Below are 18,384 nucleotides of genomic sequence, written 5' to 3' on the forward strand. Positions count from 1 at the left end.
TTATGTTCTGTAGCATGATGCTAATTCTCGCTGGTGCATTCAACTGTATTTTTATGTTTACACCAAGCTAATGGTGCTTCACCCACACTAGGCATATTACTAATGTTAGTTTTAAATGTTATACATTTTAAGCTTTTACATGTAACATAGCCATTATTTAGTATGTCGCAGTATTAGCATGAATCCTTCAGGCAATATTTCAATTTAAAGCCTATATGTGAATCCCAATGGAGGGGCCTGTTAGCTTGTTAGCTCTTCGCTAAGCTAGTGCTTAAACAAAATTACATTCTTTTGTAGGTAATGTTTACTACAGTTTTAGGCAGTTTACTTCACATGCACACCATTTACTGCAAATATACCTGCATTTGTGCTTTTCCCTGTTCTACATCACATGTGAAGCCAAAAACGGACCCCTACTAGAAAAGTGCTTGGACTTGAAAATACATGTGTGAATCTGCTAGGACTACATTTCATATTAGTGTGGTCATTTGGCCTTTGTGCTTTGGTAAAAAGTAAATTAATAATGTTTTATGTTCGTTGCCTATTGTGAATTCTGATTCTTTACAGAAAAATTAGCCAAATGAAAATGGAATCAACCATAAAAATTCATGATCTCTGTTCTAAGTAATTTCTTTGTCAGAGACACAATCTGCCAAGTGTTTGACATTTATAACGTAAAAAATATATATATCTAAAAACACATTTTAAGTGTATCTAGAACAGTAAAAAAGTAAGGCAGTTCAAAAGTAATTGAAAAACATCTTTATTCTTTTGTTAAATGACAGTGGTAAACTGACTTCCATGGTCAACTAGTAGAAACATTCTATTGCCAAGGCAGGTCATGCCAAGGGGTCCAAGCATCCATATAAAACACACTGGTTGCTGGGTCCCCATGCACCGAAACCCTTCACACTTTTTTCTTTACTGGAAACTTTTTTTTTTGACGTCATACAGGATACAGTTAAATAAAAAGCCAGAAGGTCCTTGCAGCAACAAGCCTTGAGTTTAGAGCGCAGGTCAAGTTTTTTTTTATTTTTATTTTTTTAGACTTCAAGACAAGAAGTCATCTCCAACTGTACTCTGAAAGCTAAATCAAGTAGTCTGCACACAGACGGGACCTCCATTCAAACTGACGCAAGAGATTAGCTTGATTTTATCTACCCATGCAAAAAAAGGGTTCACTTGTAGAGAAAGGGGAGAGAGAGATGGGTGAAATGAAAATCATAGCCCTAATTCAGCATAATCCACCATTAAGATGCGCACTCAAAGTCAACCTGGGTCAGAGAGAGACAGAGGAGATGACTGGGCAAAAGAGAGAGAGAGAGAGAAAGAGAGAGACTAGCGTTATTGCACTACATCTGCTGAGTGGAGTTGCCGTTCCACGTGTTGTTGTCATCTTCGCTGTCCTCTTGAGTTCTTAGCCGGTAGATTTTGCCGTCTTTTTTGAAGTCTTCTGGACGCTTCTCTAAGACCCTTTTGCGGACCGTTTCTCTGAAATACAAAAACAAATTTACATTTGTGGTCTGTCTCTACTAATTTGCAATGAAGGGGTACAGGCTAATCATACTGAGCTTTAATGCAGCAATACAGAAAAGATTAAGCATGGTCAAAACAAGTTTCAGTCTGCTGTCCTGACCTCAGCACAGTACATCATACATAAGCCCCTTTTGCTTTATTTATGCATAATTCATTTTATATTTGTTATTCTTTTTGTTGACCATAGCTACCAAACACTTGCATACAACGGTTCTTTGTAGCCATTCCTAAAGCAAGTCCATCCGTATTGAGGACTTCAAATACAGACCTATCAAACCTGATGGAAAGACTCATGTAGAGACAGTGTTCAGGTATTTAAGAACCAGCTTAAATTATTGTTCAGTGACCTAATTTGATAATCATGTCTCAATTGGCTAAGAATGCTTTTCTGGCATATTTTGAATGATAACTCGCTAACTCATACCTCAATATACAGCTCCTATGCAAAATGTGTGAAGGTTGGCAAGTCAACACAGATTATAATTCGACATGTCTGCAACCCACCTCTTTGGTTCTCCAGTGGATGCTGAGTTGTAGGAGTTTGATGAGCGTTGCTGAGTGCGGGAGGCTGCTGCTGCTGCCGCTGCTGCCCCAGGTGGAGGGCTGCTGAAGAAGAACCCACTGAGGAACCTCCACACAGCCAGCAGGGGGTACAAGATGGTCCCCAGCAGTGCCCAGATTCCACCCCCGCCAGAAGACTGGACTACGGTGTTAGTCGGCCTGCCTGATTGCTATAGGGACAACGAGGACAAGATTGTTAAGATATCTTCTCTTAGAGATTTACTTTATGAACATCATATGTTTAAACCCACTGCATCAGATAAAGGGATCCTCTAATAAATTCTGAAAAAAAAAACAAAAAACAAACAAAAAAAAAACCTCTCATTAGCCGTGGTCTTATGTTGATGTCTTCCCACTAATGGACAGGGTAGAGGGTGGCTAACAATATGTACATAGCCTCAGATGAGCTAGTCAATAAGTAGTGCTTTGCATAGACTAGAGAGAAGGGTCTGTATGCAGATCTCATTCCTGAGGCTTACCTCTCCTGTGGTACCTATCTGAGGCCCCAGAGAGGAGGTGACGCTTATTATTGCCATCTAGTGTCCTGGCGTGGGCAAATAGAGCCCAAGATATTTCATTCTGCATTTTTTTGTATAAAAAACTAAATGCTTGCTTTAATTATATTTTACCCTGTTCTTTATTGTGTAATTCGTTTTTAAAAGGAGCGATTTTATAGTGTTGTTATTAAAACACTTAAACCAGCATGTTATTCGTAAATACAGTAAGTAAACAAACACATGATTTTGTTGACAAACAGATGCCTTAAAAGTATACGACTGATAAAATGTAAGTTGCTAGCGATCAAAACAGCTAGCTGGTTTTCTTAGTCACTAAATGTTTTATAAAAAACATAAACATTGTCTGAACCCCAGTCAAGCCTGATGGAGGTTCTGAGAATGGCCTCGGTAATATTAGCTGGGCAGCCAGTTCGCTAATCAACCATACTGATATTAAAATTCCATGAATATATATTTGTGACTTAAGTTTGGTGTACGTCTAAATATACTACAGAATGGAATCAAAAATACGAGAAAGAAAGTTGTTTTGCAAAAATATTTAGTTTATTTACTTTACAACTATTTTTGCTTGCAGTATAGTTTCTAACATTGTGCAGTCCGCCATGCTGAATTTCATTTTTAATCATGTGACTTCAATGTGACATCATTTCCTGGACTCTGGGATGAGATAGGTCTCAGAGAAGAGGTGGACTGACAAATGAGATTTACGGCCTGACGCTGTTGAGACTAGACAACTAATATATCCACTAGTTTGCGCTATGGGCAGCTATCAAGAAAGTACCTTAATTTAGTGAAATAGTTAAAAAGGAAAAAAAGTGCACGAGAAGAGTTCAGAAACACAAAGTCCACAGTACTTCATTAGAGTGGGCATTCTGAGCTTTTTTAAAATTCGGCAACTACATCATTCTATGAAATGCTCAGTGTTTTCCTGAAATACAGAGCTGCAACTGCTTCCTACTGGTGATTAGCTAGAATGTAGCTTCATAAACAAAAGTTGATTTCCCATCAGAGACTGATAAAAACTAATGTACGGAACCAGGATAGACAAGAGGCACGATTTCCATATTCTTGGTCATTTTAGTAAACAATATAGGCTACATTAGGAGGTCTAAAAATGATTCTGCTATGCAGATCACCCTGAAAAATGCTAAAAGATGACTAGTCATCTAGTTGAATACCAGCTGTTCTTGAAAGTCATGCAACCCCATAAGGAACAACTACAAAGTGCCTCTAAATGGTACCAGTTAAAATGGCAAGTGACTACTAGTCACTACTAGGCTAATAAACTGCCAACTCAGCATAAAGGTCATAAATTGTTACACAAACTACATCTTTAGTGAATCAACAAAAATGAACCAGCAGCTTTGGAGTGACTGGCTTACCGGCAGCAGGACGATGGAGGCGCTTGGGGCTAGCTCCAGCTCCAGAAGAGTCTTCCCCAGATCTTCTGCTGTAAACTCTCGCCTGGGGAACATGGTAGCCAGAGAGAAGTGGCCATACCTGTTGCCCACCTCCTGTGTAGAGAAGACATTATTTTGCAGAGTGATCAGAAGATGTGCTATTAACTAAGGAAACTAACCAGGAAGATGGAGCTTATATGAAAAAGAAATCAAAAAGCAAAATAATAATCTCAGGTCACCACCACACTGATCTCTAGTTTTATTTGATGCTTTTAGATCTTCTTTGGCAAAATTTCCAGGCCTCCCTTAGTGCAAACTCAGTCATGCTGGCTGTAGGACAGGAATGTTTATTTTTGTTTGGGAGCCTTGCCTGCTGTTGTGCAAGACTGTGCAGGCCTCCGTACTGCAGTTTGTGCAATAAGCCAAGGGTAAATATGAGATAATGAGTAAGCAGTCTGGACTACAATTTCTTAAAGGGAACCTGAATCCATGATTGCTTACTAATTAGATCGATGTTGGTCTTGTCGGTACACAGTATGCACTATAAACATATAAATAATTGGTAACTTCCTATGTTTCTATGTACTTGGCCAGACTTTCTCTCTTTCAACATAAAATTGGCAGCGGCAATCTTGGGTAAAGGTTGCTAAAGCTTGTCCCTCACAAATCACAACGCTGATGTTCTGTATCTCTGCCACATACCTGTCTGCATAATGTACATTTTATCAAAGCTACATAGCCTAGTAAAAGAAAGATGAGGATGATAATTCTGTCATCACCCATGTACACGTATGAGATGTTAGAACTTCTGTCTGGTAGTTTTGTAGATGTGGAGTCTTGGACAAAGATATGTCAATCAAACATGCTCATTATAGTACAGGCCCAGCCCAGACAGTTACCAGATACATCTGTTTGGTGAAATCAGCTGGTGGTCACCCAAACTTGTTTATAGTTTATGCCATTTTACACCATTCCCTGTATTAATGTGTGCCAATGGCAAAGCTAGACCATTACCATGCCAAACATCAAAATGAATACAAAAATAATCAATTACCAGGCTTAGAAGAGACTAATAACACTTTCAATTGGCAGGTCTTTCTAAAAGCTTTGAGGGTGGTGGCCTGTTATTGAACAGCTGGGAGTACACAGTTCAGTTCATGATAAGCCAGTGATAAGCAGTGCCAAGTCTAAGGGCTCAGAATGATCGTGTTTCCATGAACCATTCACCATTGGAAAGCATGCAGAATCACCTGTGTGGAAACTCACCTGAGCAGCAAACTGCCTGGCCTCCTGCAGCCGTGTCTCTGAGGGGAACTGATTGGTCAAGGAGGAACCATCGGGCAGGCGGAACTGTATTCTGGCGACAGCACTGGAAAGAATGAAAAAAAACAGCGTGTGAACGAATAAGTCACAATCATGCTGCAAACAACAGATGCATCAGCAATGACAAAGTGGTCATTACAGATATGTGCACGCCTGCAGACACATGAGGCCTAATTGTATTAGAATAAAAGAATAAAAGAATAGAAAACAAATGAATGGTCACATACATACAAACAAAACATCAAAACAGCACAGACAATCAAAAGTACTCTTTTCAAATGGCATTTTCAGGGCAAATGTAACACTACAAATTAATGTAATTGTGACACACTCTTGCAATTTTGAAAAATCATTATTTAATATTGCGCTTTCCACTAAATTATTACAGTCTATTCTGGCTTGATTTTAAACTCCATCTAGAAACTATTTAAATGATTCACAAAACAGCTCAAACAGACAAAATATCTTGAATTATTGATAAATGCTGGGAGGTACACACAACACTTGAAAAAAAATTCACACATAAGTTATAGAAACTGCATTACTGAGCACAAGTCACTTCGACCTTTGATCAACCTTTATTTCTGCAAGAAACCCCAATCAAAGAGATCAAGGTTAAAAAAATTTATCTTTAAACTGAATTTCCAATTAAAAGAGCTCATATAAAGGAAACTGAATTTTCCTCGCATTTTGGTAATAGTTTAGTTGGTTGTAGTTTGATGTAGGCAAAGCCTGCCATTCTCTCCTCTGTCTATATATGGAAACTAGGTTTCAAAGCCTGTTTTAAAATCTTTGTTTCTCTGATGTCAGAAAAAAACAACAGACTGACATGTCTCAGCTATTCAGCTTACAGCATTCAATCTTAAAGGCAAAGTAAGAAAAATCATCCATCACATTAAGAGTGACTAGAAAACAATCATGTAAAATTGATACACAAATGTCATGGAGCTGGAAAAAAGTAATTCTGGAAAAATATAGAATACAAGAATGTAGGATATGACCTCTTTCACCCAGCAGAACACCTGAAATGTAAAAGGTGAGAAGCTAAATATCAAATATACACAAATACAGATGCCACAAATACAATGCAAAGATCGCATGAGATTTAAAATAGAGAACCTTCTCTCTCTCTCTGTGGCCTCTTTCTTCATCTCCTGCTCTGCCTGTCTGGCTTGTAATGCTGCTATTCTGGCTGCCTCAGCCTCCTCCTTGTTCTTAGCATAGCGAGCTGCCCGGTCTGCACGGTCCTGTGGGACAAAAAACAGCATCACACACTCAGTCTAGGTTCAGTTGAGCAAGATATGTTCATTTAGTAACTACAGATAATGTATTAATAAGTCTTATTTAATAAGAAAACTAGAGGTTGTATCCAGGAGTAGCAACAGGTAATCCATAGACTACTTAGTAGTGGGTCTGTCACAATCATGACATTTTAGCTGATGATTAATAGCCATATAAATGATTGTGATTAACAGTTTGCTTTATTTTGTATGTGACTATTAAAGTATATGCATAAAATGGTCCAACTGGTTAATTAGCTGCTATGTTTCATAGATGCTGATACATACAACTGCTTTTGTCTTTATCTACATGCATCTGCAACATATGGTTGTGAATGCTAACAGCTATAATTGCTGCCAGCTTAAATAACCGCAATCAGCCAATTATGTAATAATGGTGACAGGCCCTGTGGCCTGTAAATGTGTACTGTGGACACAATAGCTATTATAATACTACTATAATAATAATATAAAATAATAATTCTGCAGATTAGTATGCATTACAATGCAATATCATAAATTTAGATAAAATTCTTGTTTTTTTTATACATGTTTTGTGGTTTTCTGAGCCAAAAAACAGTTATAATGCATCTTTATCATTTTCCAACTTCTCTTCTCTTGATGCTTCAGAATTTAACAGGTGGGCTGAACTGCTGTAGGCACTTATATGCATTCATGGTTGTGACAACTTTTTTGCAGGTTTGTTTCCATATATGGACCACACCGACAGGCGAGTGGACCATATGCAACACTGTTTAATGCATTAATAAGCTTGTTTATATGAAAACAGCAAAAAATGCCTTCCTTGTTATGGGCTCTTCAAAAGTGTTTTCACACTAGAGCCTTGTTCCAAACCCAGGATCGCTTGCTTTGCGAGTTTGATACGTTTGGTTAAGTGTGAAAGCTGTTTTTAAGCCTGGCAGCGGTCCAAAGAACCCATCTTTGGTTTTCCTGAAATCGGTGGTCTGGCGTTAGCTTTCAGTGAACTCCCATGCAGTCTACTGCATTTGCAAGCTATCCACTCCCGTGCTTCAACTTATCGCAATACATCCTTTTGAAGTTTTGTGCTGGTGGGGAAAAAACTGTTGTGAACTGTTGTTCTTTGCTGCTTGAGTGTTTGCATCCAAGGAAACGGATGAGGCTGGTGTCTACCATTTTGCAAACCTACATGCAGAAATGTGACAAATGGAATTGTGCCATCGATTCACAGTTCAGATGGAATTCTTGTGTGTGAAAGCAAAGCACTGATAATGAGCCCCTCCCCAAACGAGCCCAGAATTGGTCCTAGGTGCGGACTCAAGTATTCAAGACAAGTGTGAAAACGAAGTGTAAGATGAAGTGTAAAGGTTGAGATGGCTCACCTGAGCAATCTGCTGCTTGACCCTCTCCCTGGCTGCTTTCTCCTCAGCCTTTTCCCTGTTCCGCTCTTCCAGTATGCGCTTGGTCTTCTCCTCCTCCTGCTTCCGTTTGAAGTCCAACATCTCCTTCCCCAGCTTTCGCCGCTCAATCTCCTTCTTTATCTCGTTCTGTACACCAAAATTAATGATCATCAATGCAAAATCTCATGGAAGGACAATCAGTAAATATCCTGGCAAATACAGTTTTAGGTTAACTAATCCTAATCCTAAACCTTACCTCTTCTTCACCCTTCTTTTTCTGTTCCCGTCTCTCCTCCAGTTTCTTTGTTAACCTATGAAGAAAACACAAAAAACAAACCTTATCGATAATGACTTCACTTTAATAGTTATGCTTTCTTTGACAGTATTTTTCAGTTCTAGGTACCTCAGGTACCTGTGAGAACCTTCAAAGTACTAGGTAATTATTTTGGATAACGTGATGGTGGTGGTGAATTCCAAGATAGTCTGAGGCAACTAAATTACACTGAAATGCCAAACATGAGAAATAATTGTGACAACAATAATATCTGTCATATTTAAAATGACTAGATATTGTAAAGAATTTTAAAAAATTAACAAAAACTGACAACCAACAGCCCCATAGCAATTCCACTGAGGCCCACTGGGGGGCCAAGGCCCACAGGTTGAAAACCACTGGTCTTGAAAACCAAAAGTGCAGACAAGGAGTTGTGATGTATGGACAAATGGCAGATTTCCATACGGTTGATGAGACCAAATATCTAAATAAAATACTCTAAGAAGTATTTAAAAGTCTGAATAAGTCCAAAAACATAGAATCTAACAGTAAGTACAAACAGCTATATCTAAACAAACATTTACCTCTCAACCTTGGCGTCCAAGGGTTCCTCTGCTTGAGAGGCCTGTGATGTGTCATCTGATGACAGGCTTCTATCCTCACCTGGAGTCGCATGACCTGAAGCCCCTCCTTCATCCACAGGCATGGACAGAGATTCTAGGAGAACAACAAAAAAAATTATTAGTCACACAAAAGTAATCAGGGTGATTTGGTAGATCTTCAACCAAAAGCATGCAAAGATTTCATAAGCAACATAAAACTTGGTGGGAAGACACACATCACCGCCTTGGACAAACTGAAACCATGACCCGAAACATGCAAAGTAAGAAAATTTGCATGACTTCAACAAATGTTCACTCCACAGTTCTGGGTACCTAAATTGTTAAACATACAAAAAATGTATATATATACAATTTTATATATATAATAAAGTTTTCAGAACTATGGAAATTTGCCATTTCATATACAAAAAAAAAACCTCTAGTCTACATGTTATTCTGTTTGTATCAATGTTTAACAAATCTGTGCAGTATAAAGCAAGTGCCCGTATCATGACGATATCCATGATATGCACAGAAAAGCATATTTTGACATAATGTATTAAGATAATGATAAAATATTGTTATACTACCCACCTCTACATTCAAGTAAAATTTTATCCAGTTATGAAATGTCCAGTTATTATGGCTGGAGAGTATCTCTCACCTTTAGATGTAGCAACAGTGGAGGTATTCTCTGTTGCGATGGCTGGGCTGTTTACAGAATGGCTTTCAGAAGCAGAGGGAGCTGCATCCGGGGCTGCACAGGAACCCTCTGTTTGCATGTCTCTCTCTGCATTGGCCTGGGCCCCACTGCCCATCTGCTGAGAGTGCATCTACACAGCACAAGAAAAAGGGACTGATATTCATGTAATCTAATAAACATAAGTTATTTTGGTCAAAATAATTGGGCTGTTGTAGCAAGTTTTCAACATTGAAAACATTTTGGGTGTCTTGCGAACATAATAGGAAGTGAATTTTGGCCAAACAGTGTTATACAACAGAAATTAAAACAGTACTTTCTTTCTCCTGACTTTTTCCACGTTAAATACACAATTGACTCTGCTTAAGCCGTCCTCTGATAATCATCCATTTTTTGCCAGTAATGCTGTCACCATTGGTTCCATGGCTGCATGCCACCAACAGCAGTGTACCACTATGATGTACGAAATGTTATTTTCTCCCCAAAAGCAACATGTAAACGCAGTATAGGCACATTTGAATCACTCTGATATCAATGCTGAGAAGATCAATAATAGCAGAAGATATTTGCATGATACAAATATAAGTCCATACGAACATACAGTGTGAGATAATTAACCTGTGGCCGTATGACAGAAACTTCCTGTCCTAAGTTAAAGTCTGACAAGGCCAGGATAATATGTTTCATAAATACATATTACAAAAACAAATACTGTCTTACTGCATCTTATCTCAAGTTAGAAAATCCTAAATCAATATGCAATATGAATTCATGTAACGTCATTACACCAGTTATGGTGAGCTTGTTATGCTAGCTGTCATATCTGCCTCAAAATCAATGTACTAAAAATAGCGAATCTGTGAGCATTAGTCACTTCAGGGCTCCTGTGGAACCAACAAACAAAATCAAGGCAAAGTGTTTCAAGGTTGCTCTCAACTTGATCACATATCCAGTTCTAAGGCTGAAAGACATCTGTTGTTAATAGTCTTTCTCTGCTCTGGCAGCAGCCTCTGCTTTACCTGTTTGACCTTGTTTATCCTCTTTGTAAGCTCCTCTGCAGAGACGCCGCCAGCGATGACCTCCAGGGGAATGCCATTCTCACCTATGAAAAAACTGGATGGAATGCACACCACCGGATCTACACGGAACCAACATTAAGGGAACAATAAACATGTTTACAAGCACAAGTACATTACTTTAGCTTTCTCTTTCACTTACTCAGACATTTAACACCTGCAGGCATGCCAACTGAGAATGGTGCTGTTAGACAATGTTACTGACAATTACTGCGAAGAAAGAGGGAACATTTGGTAACTATGTATCAGGTTCATTAAAGCTCTGCCAAAAAAATTAAAAATCCACCACTTTGAATAAACAGCAAAACTGCACCAAACTTGGAATACTATAGACAGCATAGCCCTCCTTTTTTAAACAGGCATTTCGGCCTAAAACTAGAGTTTAATATGCTATTTGTTGTGTTATGCAGCATCCAGTAGCGCAGCATCATATGTTTTAGCCTCAAAGTTTGAAAGAAATCACCATCACTTTCATGTTTTTTTTTAATTCATCAGTGTTCTCTGACTACAATACCCAGAATGCAAGCAAACACATCATACAACCATTAGGAATCCTTGTGGTGTCAAATTCTGACACTGAAGTTAGCATTAAGGCTACATTTACATTGGCTGTTGAACAGGTTGACGTTTTTTTCCCCCTTTTAGTCTGAGAAAAGAAACCAAACTGAGGTAATGAATCAATGTGTCAGCTGACTTGTTAACTTTAGCTTTTAGCTTGTTATCCTCCTCATATGACAAGTGATTTTTGTTGTTTGAGTAATCCGTTCTATCCATCTTAATGATGATTTGAAGACAGCTACTACAGTTATACAGCTGCAATAAGATATATGGCTTTATAGCAGCAATTATAGCTATATTCACTTGCCCCCTCACAACATAACAAATAGGTAAATATTTTAAATATGCCCTCAAAAATCCATCCAAAGCAGGTATAGCCTTTTAAAAAAAACTTCAATATATATAATCAGAAGAGGGTTTTCCTAGTCTTTAATCGAGAAAATCACACTCGCATGTTTACAACTGTACAACTATTAGGTTTTCCATTTTATCCTTTTTAAGCAAAGTATATCAACTGATAAAAATACATAGAAAATACCAGAAGCCACTCATCAAAGAGAGCGTCACAAAGGATACATATCTGTGAAAACTGGACGCACGTCTCACTGCAAAACAAAAACAGATTTCATTTAATATAGAATAAGCCAATGCTGTTATGTTCACAGGCAGGTTGTGTGTGCCCAGTTACCCACCTTTTAGCATCTACTTTAATTGCAACACAGCAATTGTTCGTGAGCTCTGCTATGCGGTCATCCTCCCAACTGGACAGCATCTGTTTGGACTGCTCATCGTCTCCTAGAGTGAGTAAAGAGACAGTACTTGTTAACAACCATTGCCAAGAAACTGCCAACGTCCTGGAGATAAACATTAGGTCATACCCTGGTCAGGTCATCGCAGATTTCGCAAGACGGTCAGTTGTTCTAATCATTTTCTAGCTAAACATCAAATTACAACTTGCGAAGTCAGTGACATATGAGGAGAACTGTATGTCCAAAAGTGTTGACACCTGCTCTTCGAACATTTCTTCTGAAATGCCGGGTATTAACACAACCAATAACGATCTCTACTCTTCCGGGAAGGCTTCACGCTAGATGTTGGAACACTGCTGTGAGAATTTGATTGCATTCAGACTCAGGAGCATTAGTGAGGTCAGGTACTGATGTTGGATGATTTGTTCTGGATCCCAAAGGTATTGGATGGAGCGCCACTGTTCCAGAGAATGCAGTTCCACTGCTCCACAGCCCAATGCTAGAGAGGTTTATGCCCCTCTAGCTGACACTTGGCATTGAGCATGGTGACCTCCGTTCTACTGGCAATACTCTTCTATAGAACTTATACAAAAGATGCACCTTAAAGTGCATTAATTCACTAAATAGAAGAGCTGTCTGGACACCTTTGGACATATAGTGAATCTAGTTCAGGTGTCATTCTGTAACTAGCTACCATTTCCAAAAACGCACAGCAGCTGTATAATCACATGGTATATCTTCATATGCTAACATGGTCAGCTACAAAGACTTGAACAGTTGGATGGCTTTAAAAGCTGACCTGACATATTAACGAAAGTGTGATGTGACTTGTTTAGATGTCATTCTACAGACAGCTATTCTATTGCTGTTTTCAGGAAATATATCATCTGCTGATCATGGACAGACTGTTTTGAACAGCTGGTCAACTTGTGAAAATAACAATGACTTAGCATGTTTATACATAGCTAGTCTAGGTGACAGCAAGCATTTTCCTAACATTTTCTAAAAAAATATTAGGAGATGGAAGTGTTACATATGGCTGTTGCTTGTCATTCCAGAAATTGGCAGCTAGCAACAGAATGACAGTTGTGCTGTTTGGAGTCATTCCTGTAATTGCAAGCTAGCTACAGAATGACAGATGTGCTGTTTGGAGTTGCTCCTGAAACTGGCAGCTAGCTACAAAATGACAGCTGTGCTTTCTGGAGCCATTCCTGAAACCGTCAGCTAGCTACAGAATGACAGCTGTGTTTTCTAGAATCATTCCTGAAACTGGCAGCTAGTTACAGAGTGACAGCTGTGCTTTCTAGAGTCATCCTGAAACTGGCAGCTAGCTACAGAGTGACAGCTGTGCTTTCTAGAGTCATTCCTGAAACTGGCAGCTAGTTACAGAGTGACAGCTGTGCTTTCTAGAGTCAATCCTGAAACCGTCAGCTAGCTACAGAGTGATAGCTGTGCTTTCTAGAGTCATTCCTGAAACTGGCAGCTAGTTACAGAGTGACAGTTGTGCTTTCTAGAGTCATTCCTGAAACTGGCAGCTAGCTACAGAATGACAGCTGTGCATTTTGGTGTCATTCCTGAAATTGGTAGCTAGCTACAGAATGACAGCTGTGCTTTCTGGAGTCATTCCTGAAATTGGCAGCTAGCAACAGAATGACAGCTATGCTTTCTGGAGTCATTCCTGAAATTGGCAGCTAGCAACAGAATGACAGCTATGCTTTCTAGAGTCATTCCTGAAACTGGCAGCTAGTTACAGAGTGACCGATGTGCTTTCTAGAGTCATTCCTGAAACTGGCAGCTAGCTACAGAATTACTGCTGTGCTGTTTGGAGTCATTCCTGAAGTTGGCAGCTAGCTACAGAATGACAGCTGTGTTTTTTAGAGACATTCCTGAAAACCGAAACTAGTTACAGAATGACAGCCTTTGCTGTTCCATGTCATTCCTGACACTGGTATCTAGCTAACTCGCTACGGAATGACCTATGTACTGCTGTCATTGCTGGAAATGGGAGCTATTTAGAGAGTGAATTACATCTTAACCACTTTCATCACTTTAACCTGCCAGTTAACGTTACCATTACAGAAGTACACCTGGCTAAGCAGATTAGCTAACTGAGCGCTAGCGCTACTGTTAGCCAACTACGTACAAATTCGCCAGCTTCTTGATCGAATTTTCCCGTTCCACCTTAAATGATGTAGCAGTTACATTCAAGCGCCTCAGGTTGCACCATTTAAGGTATTTCACGAATGACACTAAACAGCACAGCTGTCACTCTGTAGCTAGCTGATAGCTGCCTCAGGCGCCAGAATGTATCTACTGCACCATTTAAGGTGGAACGGGAAAATTCAAAAAAGAAGCTGATGAATCTTCAGCCTCGTCCAATTCATCGCGTTTTTGAACAACTTAAACAGTGAAATAAATCCAAGTCAACATTTTGAATTAACTTTTGAGAGCAAATCGCGGCTGAAAGCTGGCTGTTGTGTAACGGGGTTTCCTCTCTGACTCGGTTTATTTGCAAAACAGGCCTTTAACGCTAACTGTTAGCTCGCTTTACGGATCATTTATTGTCCTTTACCTGTAATGACGACGACGAAAACAGAGTTCAGCTGTTTGGAGGCGGCGATGGCTGCTGGAACTGAGCCCTCGAACCAGCGCATGATCTCTGTTTTATCTGTTTCCAACACTTTTCTGCGTGTCAGTTCTTTAATCGCATCGATGCTGTCAGGGCAGTGAGAACCTTCAGAATCATCACGGAAGTGGCGTAACAGCGGGGAGCAAGGCATAGTGGGACTTGTAGTCGTCACGGAGAATGACGTTGAAAAAGATATTTATTTGAATCGGATTGTTTTTTTCAAATGTTTTAAATGTATTAATTTATTTTATTATTTTCTTAATGGGATTTTAACCTCACGTAGAGGGGAAAAATGTTCTATGTCATGGCAAGAGTAAATAAAAAACTTAGAATATCAAAATATTGACTTATTTACTCAACAATTCGACTTGGTATCTCAAAATAAGAAATTCACACAGTATCTTGAAAAAAAAAGGTTTTCTCAAAATGATAACTTGTCAAAAAATGCGTCTTATTTTCTTGAGATTTGAGTTATGAAAATGAACTTTCAACATACTATAACATATATTTCAAACAAATGTTTACTTTGGGATAACAACATTATTCTGAGACACTAAATCAAATTTTTGAAAATATAAATCTTTTTTCAAATACTTTTTGAGAATATATGTAATTGCTTTGAGGTCGAAGTTGAAATGCTAATAAATGTTGAGACGTAGTAAATCAAATTTTTTGACATACAGCTGCCAGAAATGTAGGAAAAGAGAAACATAAGTGTGTGTGTGTGTGTGTGTGTGTGTGTGTGTGTGTGTGTGTGTGTGTGTGTGTGTGTGTGTTTGTGTTTTATACTCACAAATACTTTTTTTAGGATGTTGTTGTCCGTGTCTAATATTCAAATACCTCCTCAAACCCACATTCCAAAGGCATGCCTGGTTTACTTAACCTGAGCTTCAATCCTCTTTGGTATTACAATCCACTCTGAAAATGTGAATGTTACTTTGTCCTTGTGGAGGATTTGAAGACTGATCCTGAGAACCCTTCACTGCCTTTTGGATACACATGCCAGGCTATGTTGGCTGGCAGCCTGTGTTACTTACAATAATAATGCGGAAATGCTGAATTCTTCTAAGGAGGAAATTGATTCATGATGAACGTAAGAGCACCTTAGAAGACATTAACTGTTTGATTAATTGTTTCAGACTGCAGTTGAAACAATATCAAGAAGCTTAATCATGTACTTTCAAAGCTGTAATTACAAAGCAACAATGTGAAAAACTAACAATTACAGGTTGAAGACTTCACTGGAGAGATGGGCTGGTGCTGGTGCTGAAGCATCCAACATCTGACCTGATTACAATAATGTACGTTAACATCATGACAAACTTTAGTCTGCATTAAATATACATATAAAAAGTTCACTATGTTATTAAAGTGTAGAATAATTAGTAATTAAATCATTAAAAATATGAGTTCAATTCATGTATATTAATTGTGTTATTTTTTAGAATAAACATTGCCCCAAAGCAGCCACAAAAAGTAGGTCAAGCCCCTTAACAAGGGGGTAGTGGTAGACAGGGAGACCCCCCAAAATCTCGAACACTGACAGGAACCCAACATCTTCTAGGGTGCATGGAACAGTGAAGGAACCAGACGTCCGCCTCTAAAAGCTCCCTCACAGAAGGTTATTCCATGAAATGGTTATGAATGTACTGCCTGATGTCTGAGACACTGTTTTACAATAGTTTTCACATAAAATATTAGTCTAAAACATGTTTTCTTAAAATCCATTCATGGTGTTGAGGGTGTTGTGAGGCAACATAGTCCCGAAAAAGTCGTTATTTTTGGAGATTTATCACTACTTTATCATTATCAGCATCCATAAAAAAACTCAGAAGACACGTGTTGGTTCACTGGCGGTTTTGGATAGTAAATACAAAGGCTATATTTACATGGTGACCCCTGGTTCCTATCACCACCACTGTAAAGAAATCTGAGTCTGCAATAACCCATTTCACATCAAACCACTCTGAATGACTGTTTACGTCTGAAGCACAGTATTTAGCAGAAATTTTGATCAAATCAGTGGAATTCCCCATTAATTGTTCATATGTATGAACATATTTAATTGATAGTATTTTTGTAACAGTTGTAACAGTATTTCAGTTTTTGTGTTTTACAGTCATGAATGTAATAACAGAAATGAAGTATTTCTCAGGCCTGGATGCTGAGATCACTGTGAGAGGAGAACACTGAGAGTGGCAGAATTATTGTAGAAAACTGCTTTAAATGCATTGCTGTGCTTGGCTTCTACAGCACAACTGACCAAATGCAAACATGCTATGATCACAGCTGCACCGCAGAATAGACCAGCACTGTTTGTGTTTGTCCTGAAGTAGATCAGGTCTGGAAGATTGACGGCCTGGACGCTGAGCGGACATCATTTTGTATTCCACAGAGCTCTGTCCTTGTTTTATGCCCTCGTCTGTTTACATCCCTCAGCTCTCTCGTTTATCACCCTCACCTCCCTCCTCTTTCCGTTTTTATTTCACCTGTTGATGGCTTGTCCCCGACGTGGATGTGTGTCATACATATAAACCCCAGAGGCATACATGTTCAAGCAAGAAATAAAGTGTACAGATTTTCTCCTTACCCTAAATGTAGCTGGTCAGACATCTACGGTGCAGAAGAGTCCAGTGTTTCATTTAATTTCCAGTCAAAGCAGCTATTAAGTACAAGTTATTTAATGAGAAATTACACAGAAGCCTCAACAACTAAGTATAGCATCATATCTTCAGTATGTAGTGTGTCCAATCTTTACCTTTATTACAGCTTTCATTCTGTTCAGAAGACTCACTTTCAGTTTTTCAAAGAAGTCTACAACCACACCTCCAAAGTTCAGTCTTAGAAGTTGGTCCCAAACACAAATTTAGACTCATTAGTCGATAAGTCCTTACTCCACATCTGAGTTGTACAGTTTTAGTGCAAATTTTCTTCTTTTTTGTCTATTTCCTTTTCTTAGTGAGGGCTACTTGACTGGAGTTGGGTGGTATGACAGTCATAAGATATACTGCGGCATATCAAAATATTATGATGTGTCAAATTTTTCCATATCTGAATGGCTCAATAAACACATTCCATCCATTAATATTGTAGAGACATGTACATGTCTACATGCTTACTATGTACATCTCAACTATATGAATAAGGCAGAAAATTAAAAACAAAAACTGTGTAATGCTCCTGTAAAAGAAAAAGGCTGCGTGATGGTGCAGGCCTCTACCTCTACGGACCACATTTCCCAGCATGCGTTGCGGAAAGGAAAAAATAAACAGAGAGCGTGATGGCGGCCGACAGTGATGTGAGTCTGACTTAACCAGTACAAATATAAAGAAACAAAACAAGGCTTTACACGTTGTGGTGGCCTGTGACACTCTAACCGTCTTATCTGTTGTTGTTTGTAGCCCGAGTCGGAGGTGTTTGAGATTACGGACTTCACCACCGCGTCCGAATGGGAGAGGTAACGTTTACCACCCAGCTGAAGTCAGCTGCTTATTCGAATTCTCCCGTTCCACCTTAAATGGTGCAGCAGTTACAGTGTCGTGCCACAGGCGTTATAGTAATAACTGCGGCAGCATTTGCCATTTAAGGTGGAACGGGAAATTCGAACAAGAAGCTGGCGAGTAGGAAGTCGATTTCAGCCTCGTATGTTTACCCTGGACAGAGTATCATCCGCAAAGGTTTTACACAGTAAACGTGGATTAGACAGCTCACAGATTTGGGTTGTTTTTTGAGGTTGGCTCTCCACAACTCCTATGAATCCCCCTCGGACATACAGTGCACTACTTGGGTGTAGGAACCA

General features: G+C 39.0%; 2 protein-coding genes across 3 annotated transcripts in view; one reads left to right on the forward strand and one right to left on the reverse strand.

Annotated features, from left to right (window-relative positions):
• Positions 1-743: 743 nt before the first annotated feature.
• On the reverse strand, positions 744-14,720 carry ubxn4 (UBX domain protein 4). The gene is made up of 13 exons (XM_036571095.1): positions 14,529-14,720; positions 11,900-12,002; positions 11,784-11,812; positions 10,593-10,711; positions 9,538-9,706; positions 8,856-8,988; positions 8,254-8,308; positions 7,980-8,144; positions 6,458-6,585; positions 5,282-5,384; positions 3,998-4,129; positions 2,041-2,267; positions 744-1,491 (listed from the first exon to the last, which is right to left on the reverse strand). The coding sequence occupies exons 1-13, from the start codon at positions 14,608-14,610 to the stop codon at positions 1,353-1,355; spliced, it is 1,584 nt and encodes a 527-aa protein (XP_036426988.1). The 5' UTR covers positions 14,611-14,720; the 3' UTR covers positions 744-1,352.
• A 3,112-nt stretch (positions 14,721-17,832) lies between these two features.
• The window catches only part of rab3gap1 (RAB3 GTPase activating protein subunit 1), a 103,673-nt gene continuing 103,121 nt past the window's right edge, over positions 17,833-18,384 (forward strand). For both annotated transcript variants that reach the window (XM_036571108.1, XM_036571117.1), the window contains exons 1-2: positions 17,833-17,883; positions 17,987-18,042. In XM_036571108.1, the coding sequence (XP_036427001.1) occupies positions 17,866-17,883; positions 17,987-18,042 (74 nt within the window). In that variant the 5' untranslated portion in view covers positions 17,833-17,865. The remainder of the gene's footprint in view (positions 17,884-17,986; positions 18,043-18,384) is intronic.

The sequence above is a fragment of the Colossoma macropomum genome, unplaced genomic scaffold, assembly GCF_904425465.1.
Source record: "Colossoma macropomum unplaced genomic scaffold, Colossoma_macropomum, whole genome shotgun sequence".
NCBI classification, from domain to species: Eukaryota; Metazoa; Chordata; class Actinopteri; order Characiformes; family Serrasalmidae; genus Colossoma; species Colossoma macropomum.